Source organism: Vombatus ursinus, unplaced genomic scaffold, assembly GCF_900497805.2.
Source record: "Vombatus ursinus unplaced genomic scaffold, bare-nosed wombat genome assembly UNPS02000577.1, whole genome shotgun sequence".
Taxonomy (NCBI): Eukaryota; Metazoa; Chordata; class Mammalia; order Diprotodontia; family Vombatidae; genus Vombatus; species Vombatus ursinus.
Genome location: NW_020940355.1, coordinates 16345852 through 16354322, shown reverse-complemented (window position 1 = coordinate 16354322; position 8471 = coordinate 16345852). Strand labels below are relative to the sequence as shown.

Here is an 8471-nt window from a genome sequence, read left to right as displayed (position 1 = left end):
ATAGATAGATAGATAGATAGATAGATAGATAGATAGATAGATAGATAGATAGATAGATAGATAGACAGACAGATCGATATAGCTAGTCTTTCCTACTACCTTGAATCAACAAGCCCCTCCCAGAACAAGTGATGGTCATACTCAGGACCCTTTCATTGGACTTTGCAAGACTTTTGTAGACTTTTGAAATCCAGGATTACTAAAAAAAACTCTCTAGAGCTACAGACATCAAAATTGCATGCATACACTCACACAAGTGGGTGCACACCTGCCTGTACACACACATACACACAATGCCCTGCTATTCAGTAGGTGGAAGTAATAATGAGGCCAGGTTACTAGGACGAGCAGTGAGCACATCTGTACCAGCTCATGCCTCATTACTTCAAAGACAATTCTATCCCAAAAAGCTGTTTGTTCGTTCTGTGCTTGCTGTAGTGACTTTGTAGTGCTGAATGATAAGGCCAAGAGGACAGACAGATGATTGAAATAACATGCATCTTTAGCAGATACAAAAAAAAAAAACTTTCCTTCTTGGAAACTTGGAATAAATCATACCTGAAGTTGAAATTGAATTTGCCATAGGGCAAATTGTAAAAATGTGAAAAGTTCAGATATATTCTAAGGAGTTGATAACCTCTCCACACCCTGAAAAGTTTTAGGAGTCATCACAGGGTTTTTTCTATCAAGTGTACCTAAGGTATATTTTACCCTTGCCCAAGGAGAATGGTATAGTTAATAGACTTGCTGAATTTGTAGTCAGGCAAACCTGGGTTCAAATCCTACCTTTGCCAACTACTAACTATATGATGTTGGGCAGATCACTTACCTCTCTGGGATTTGGTTCCTTATATGTAAAATGAATGGATAAGATCAAAGGGCCTCTGAGCATCCTTCCAGCTTTGAATCAATGGTATTATAAACTAATTGACCCCGTTTTCAGATATACTAATTTACCCACTTTTTTTTTGCTGGAAATGTAAACAGATGGACCATCCCATGTAAACTACTAGCATTTTGCTCAACTGACACCTAGATTCCATGGATATGTGTATAAAAATATTAAAGAGCTCTATAATATCATAGCCCATCCATCTAAAACAAGGGATCCTGAGATATCTTATAACCTGGGATCCAGGAATATGTGTAAACTTAAAAGAAGAAAAAAATTGTAGCTTTGTTTTTACTAACCTCTAAATGAAATTTAACATTTCTTTCCATTTAAAAACAAAACAAAAGAAAACAAAAAAAAAAACCACTGTGCTGAAAAGGGATTTCCCCAGACTTCCAAATAAGTCCATAACACACAAAAATATTAAGAACCCTGCTCTGAAGCCTAAGCCATATCACAGCAGCAGGCTCCCAAAGGCTTGGCAAAGGTGTGGAGCCACCTTGTCTTAAGTGGATGGTTGGGTAGGGGGCCTTTAAATGTCAGTAATCCCATTTCATCCTTTTCACACTAGAATGCTGTGTTGCAAGAGAAGGTAACTATCCCCTCTCAGAAAAATCAAAGTCTTAAACACATGATGCCATTTAATGAGGCAAGGATTCTTCCTCTGACTACTTGCACAAGGAAGATTTTTACCTGGACAATTTTTAGGGGAACTGAAGATCCCAAAAAGTTGAGGTACAATGTGTGTCAACACCCCTTGCTTCCTCCCAGAAGCATGTGCAGGCAAGCTGGGTTGGAATGTGTGATGTTAACTATGGAATGCCCAGGTTAGGTCAGAAACACAGCAACTGTCACTCAGGGTGAGCGTAATCAAGATTGAAATCGCACCTCTTGGTTCAGCCCAGGCCTGCAGCCGGAGTTTCTGTGGGTGAGCTGCAAGGGTGCTATCTGGCTTGTCATATTTAATAACTTTCTCCTCTGAAGTCTGATATGCTGAAAGATCTGTACTGCTGATGTTAAAAGCTGGATTTTCGATGCCTTCTGTGATTGCTCCATCTTCTTTTGCTGTAGAAAACAAGGAGGTCAGAAGAGCATATTTTACCAAAGTATATTCCAATGACAAGCAGAAAATTCCTTCTAGTAATTCCTTTGCTCAAAGACTCAAGTGTATCATCCTCAAATGTCGCCAAAACAGAATTAGGTTAAAATTAACTCTTAAAAAAAAGAATAAATGATTAAAATAATTACAAATTGCACCCTGACAAGCAAGAGCAAAATTTCGCCCACAGCCATTTGTCTGTAATTAGTTAATTAATCCTTACACAAATTATGAGCAATAACTCATCAAGCAAGGCTCACCCATCAGAAATTCAGCTGACTTGGATTTCTTCTGCTTAGTTTGCTTCAGAGCCTTCTGCTGGAACTTCTGGAGGGAAATTGTTAAATGAATAAATTAGCTAAAGAATGAAGATCATCATTTATGATCCGCAACTAACACAGTATTTTAAATATGGGATGGCATTGAAATGTCATTTAATTTGTAGCTCTCCTAAAGGGGTCAACCACTAATTGAACAACAGCAGTGGAAGAATTAAATAAAATGGGATAAGAAAAGTTAATATAAATGCCAAATGAAGGTCATAGTAAAATACTTGGTTTTTTTATCAATTTTAATTACTGCAAAGAACCCTTAACAAATGAAAAGCATTGGAAAACTTGCATTTAAGTGGAGTATTAGACAGAGCTAGGCTACTGTTCTGTTTCTTTGGAGTGAGCTAGATATGCCAAGTCAAAAACTTTTTATCATTCTACGTTTAACCCTCTCTTCCATAATCTTCAGGATTTTATTATGACCAAATTATTACGGTGATCCGAGCTACTGAAGAGCAAAGCACATATCTTCATATACAACCACAAGTTTAGGGAAAGGACAAAATAATGTACAGTGCTAGAAGGAGCATGCTATAATAGAAATTACAATGAGTTCATGAGACGCCAAATCAGATATTACATGTCACCAAAACCCAGGATTCATTACATAGATAGAAAACCCATTAATATTAAAATGCATAAAAAATGGTCAAAATGAAAATGAATAGCAAGAAATATTATTAGAGTTCTCATACTCTTACATATTCCAAATGGGATACTGGGTAACTGTCAAACTCAAAAATCTGCAGTAGAAACTCTCTAATTCAATATGAGTAATAATTCTTATGATAACACAAGGCACCAGGAGAGAGAAGGAAAAAAAGACACACAATTCATGCTCCTGCAAAGTAGTCACCAGTATGCAAAAGATGGATCCATTTTAGGTTATGTCATTGATTTGATGAAAGTTCAAAACATAATTATAAATAGCTGGAAAAATGATTTTATCTATACTTTGATATAAAAAGAAAATATTTTAATGTGTAGAGCAAATCTTTTAATAGAGCTACCAAAACTTCTAATAATTCATTTTGCATTCAAAAGTTCTCAATTAATTACCAACTTTTTAGAAAAAATGTATCTTTCTTTCAATTACATTCATTTCTAAAGGATATACTTAAGACTGAACTAATGAATCTATTATGTAAGTAGTTAGACTAATTAGGTCTATTTTCCTTAGAACTTTTTGATTAACAATATTACAGAAAGAACAAGTAACATTCCATGTACAATAAAGACAATTTAATACCATTAAAATTATTAGAAATGATAAATTACTAATTGAATAAAATTAAACCTGAATGAAAAAATAGTAAAATATTTTTCATTTTTTAAAAAAGATAGCCTAAAATTGTCCAAAATTAAGAGAAATTCAGATAAATTTCAGAGATTTTCTTTAAAAGAGAATGAATATATCAAACCATTGGGGGCAAAGTTCAATATTTAGAAATTATGCTTAAAAGTTTTATTTAGTGAAACAATTCTGATGTTTAATTTTGAAATACATAATTGAGCTGAGAAACTACTCTGTTTGATGTCCCAATGTGTAAGGTGTAAAAGCTTTTATAAAATCTAAGTGATTCTTCAACAGTTTGCAGCATGCTCCAAAAGACATCACACCATAGAATTACATATCCTAGCTTAGTAAATATATGCCATAAGCAGGAATTGGAAAGAAATGCCAGCATGACAATTCACCAGTTCCTTCAATTTTCAAGATTAAAAAAAAAAGCAGACTGTATTCATTGAGGCCTATGGTTGTGAAATTTTCCAAGCCATACTTTACAACTTCATCAACTGTTCCTACATTTTACAAAGTAGTAGATGAAGTCTGATTGTGTTTTCCAACTCTTCAACTGAGGTAACAGCTGGTATTTGATTTCCTCACATGGCTTAGTAGCTTGGCACTTTTTCTCTTTTCAGCTTCTGATATATGTTTAAAAATAGCTTGATGTAACTCATTAATAGACAACACTTCCTTGTAAAGAACTTCAAAGGAAATTAGACATTAGTCCACTGGTGCAATGAGGGTCTCCCAGATGTTTTTATAAGTTCACATATTTACAATGAAAGCAATATGTGGTTTTCAGAGATAGATTCTTCTGAAGGACAACAAGATAATGGTGCAATTTTTATTTGTGGCCTAGGTACAAGTTCTATTGCTTTTTGCTTCATAAGAAATTGAGAGCTATTTCCCACTCCTACCCTTTTGCCAATTTCCTCACTCTTTTCTCTCCCTTACACATGGGTACCTTTAAACAGTGTAAATTGCATTGTGTCTCCCTTCTCATTTTAGTTTTCTCTTTCCTGATGAAGTTTTCACTTCTTAGAATTCCGGAACAACATTATCCTCACTTACATTTTATATGCATTTCCTCATTAGTCACCAGTAGTTAAGTTCATGTATTTATGCAAATTTATGTCTAAAGTAATTGTTCTTTAATAAGTTCACATGAATCTATGATATCTAAACTAAACACTACAATTAAGGAAAAAGCTTCTGGTCACTATCTGCTTTATTCTTCCAAACTTATGTTTTAGTATCAACCATACCCATCCACTTTCCATTATCACCATCATCACTATCATCATCATCATCATCAATAACAAAATAATTATTTTATCCACTTGCACAAATAGTCTGTAGAATATTGAATATAAAGAAATGATAGCAAGGTAGTGATGTTTCAGGTCTGACTCCCATCAAAAAGATGAGAAGAATGATATAACAATAATCTCCAAACTACTTGGGATGAGAAGCCTTCAAAATATAGAGAGCAGCCAAAGAAATCAAAATCATGTGGGAAGAAATTGAATTTCATATCATGCTATCTGCTATTGGAATTGTCTTGAGGATGATTTCAATGAGCCTATGGGAAGATGAGCTTATATATCCCAATATTTTAATTCAATTACAAAAAACTAATTTTATCCACTTGTACTATAGTTCACAGAACATTAAATGTATAGGAATAAGGCTAATATAGTGCTTTGTCCTAGAGCTATTTCTATCTGAACTCTATTGAAAAAGATAAGCAAGTAAAACAACAATAACAATGATAATAATAATAAATGTCAAAAATCTTCAACAAATTTACTGTGAATAAGCCACAGCTGATAAAATGTGGCCCTGGTTTATTTCAAGTGATATGCTGCTTCTCCTAGTGCTTCCTCTCCTTTTGAGAAACTTAATATTGAAGGGAAAAAAAAGGTCCTTTTTGCCATTCTCTCTTGTTAATGTGAGCATTATGTAGTAGATGGAAGAAGACAGTTGATAACTATTGCTACAAAGGCAGTGGAGAACAAGTTTTCCCAAAATGTTAACAATGTTTTGACTTTTCAGTGATATGTCTTGCTTCCTTGCCATTTAAAAAGCAACAAACCTTTTCTGATTCTGACTCTTCCACCTAGAAATAAAATCTATGGGAGAACAGCAAGCATAAACCACACACACTCACACACACAAACCTCATTTATAACCAGTGACAACCCAAACCGATGAAGTTTTTTTTAAAAGAATGTGATTGTTGTCAGAAGGAATTGGGCACAACAATACCGAGTTCATCTCTGGATCCACTCAAAGTCCGGGCTGAAGGGCTCTGGGAACGCTGCTGCAAGGCTGGTGGGCATAGACCAGCAAGAAAGTGAATTTTGCATACTGTACGGATCATCGCTCAGTTCAGGGCAGTCAGATTGAATCTGTGATCAACCAATTGTGCTTCATGAAACCGTCAGCCCACATTTGTGTCTAGCTGTTTTGCTCTGCCCAGCTGTAAACAAGCTCTGCTCTGAGCTGTCTCCTTACCCTTATCTGCTCCCAGAGATCACACAGATAGAGCTCATCAGCCGCTATAGAATTAAAATTAAAGTTACCGCTTCCAGACAGCAGTCCCCGTGCAAGCAGGAAGTCAAAAAGAAGAGCAACTTCGGAAAGACATAATTTAAGTCCCTTTTAGGGAAGGCATACCTCAGATTCATACATATCCTGGAGTGGCATGTCTCTTCCATGAAATTACATTAGGTGCTCCTAATGGAAACAACTATTCCCAACATCAGCAAACTAGCTCGGCAGACTTGTCTGCCCATGCTTTCTTTGCTTTGTGAGGCATTTTGTGTAGATGGGTTTGTCTGTGTGTGGTGGTGGTGATGGTGGTGGCAAAGTTTTCCTCTTTGGGGGCTTGGCTTGAATATAGCCAAAAGAAAAGTTAGAAATATTATCAGTCTGGTCTGGGTCCAAGAAAACTAATAGTGCCTGAAATGTTCTAAGGAGCATAATGAGAGTAAACAGAGACAGGTATTCTGGCTTCTGTCCTCATCCACTCCAGCAAGAAAGGCATTTGCAGTAAACATAATGGAGAGTCTGGATTTGAATGGGCAAAATATCCTATGGAAAGTAAAATCTCACGGTGACTATTTTTTTCCTTCTCAAATGGCATAAAAGTATTATTTGGTATTCACCACATTTAATTCTCCTAACCAGCTGGTATGTCCCTGTTAAGACTTTCATTTATGCAGCTGAAGTGGGATCCTTTTCTGTTCTCCCAGTCTATTACTTTGACTATTTAAGGGATAACAGCCAAAATGAAACAGCTTGTAATTTGCACCTGTCTGCTTTAAGCATTCCATGGTAGATTATGTGGAGAGCAAACCCTTCCTGCTAATGAGAGTGACACTTGGTAGGGTCGAATGCAGTTGGGTTGCACAGTTGTGTTATAGCTGACTTTTCAAGGGGGTTGGGGGGTGCAGTGGGGATGGGAGAGAAAAGTGTTGTTTGGGTTGGAGGAGGGGCATTGTAATTGACTTGATAGCAACCTAAAAAGTAATTAAGTACACATTTCTTTTAGATAGGCATTAGAAGATGAATCTAAGAACAGAATTAAATTATGCGAAATTTAAATGATTGAATTGCTCCAAGGATCTCTTAATGATACAATGTAGCCAAGAAGTGAATTAAAATAAGTTATGAAATGCCACAGATGAAAAAGGAAAACAAATACCCCAAATCATTTCCAAGCCCTCCAAGTGCAATCTTATTTATGGGGAGTCTCTCCTTGTGAAAGTTTCCCATAGGGAAAGGCAAAAAGAATTTATTTGAATTATTTGCATTTCAGAAAACAGACTCAAGACTTTGGAACAGAAGGAAATAACTGAATGTGGACTAAAAGGGTGGGTAGATGGCCTTTAAACAAATTCTTAATGAAGTACATTTAAAGTGAAGTTTAAACTAATGCCTCCAGAAGTTATAAAAAAAATCAAACATATCCCATTTACCTTCATATGAGTCATGAATAAATTGTCTATGACTGCCACAGTGGCTCTGATGCTCACTAACACTCTGTAGAGGGGCGCTGTACCCTTCCTTTCTTTTTCGTTTCTTTTCCTTAAGGAATAAATACTAAATACTGATAAACAATGGCAAAAATTTAAATCCCCATGCCAGTAAGATAAAGGATCTAGCTGAACTGGAGTAAAAACTCATTCTGATTTATAATATTTTCCTGATCTTTCCCTTTTAAAAAGAAACAAAAACAAAAAAACAACTCTCTCAATAACTTGCCAGGACCACAAGTTTTTAGGACTGCAGCTAAGGGCAATGCAAATTAAAACAAACCCCAAAGGGCAATCAGTGAAGTAAAACACTGCTGATGCATGAGAAGCCCCTAAATCGCTCACACTGGCACTTCCTGTTGAAACAATCAAGAGTACCAATGATGGGTTAAATGAAGTTGAGGTGGTCGAAGCTGTGGTCTCACTAGTAATTAATGGAGTTTAATATGGCTGTTGGCACACATCTTGCATGACAGATAATGTTCCAACATGTCAGTGATAGGACCTTTCAGCACAGCTTCAGGGGCTCCACCAGGCCCTGCCGAGGTTGGTTAGGTCAAAGGGTTGAACCATGTGTAATTCAGAACTGAGGAGGTCCCACGGTCACTCCACAAAAACAATTACACTACTTATTCCACTCTATCCCTTGCCTGAAACTCACAAGCCTCACAGTTTCAGTGCAGTCAATCTCATTCTGCCCCTGGGCTATAAGCCACATGAAAATATGTGGTGCTGTGTTTATAAATCTAATCAAAAATAGAAACAGTAGACAGGCACTGTGAGGTCCTACTATGGATCCTGGGAATTCTCTAAAATTCTG

The 8471-nt window shown here is 36.2% G+C and overlaps 1 protein-coding gene across 1 annotated transcript in view; it reads right to left on the bottom strand.

Annotated features, from left to right (window-relative positions):
* OFCC1 (orofacial cleft 1 candidate 1) overlaps window positions 1–5923 on the bottom strand; it is a 39873-nt gene extending 33950 nt beyond the window's left edge. Inside the window, exons 1-3 of the mRNA XM_027868118.1 lie at window positions 5880–5923; window positions 2252–2318; window positions 1781–1957 (exon numbers count right to left, since the gene is read on the bottom strand). Coding sequence (XP_027723919.1) covers window positions 1781–1957; window positions 2252–2318; window positions 5880–5888 — 253 coding nt within the window. The 5' untranslated portion in view covers window positions 5889–5923. The remainder of the gene's footprint in view (window positions 1–1780; window positions 1958–2251; window positions 2319–5879) is intronic.
* Window positions 5924–8471: the final 2548 nt, after the last annotated feature.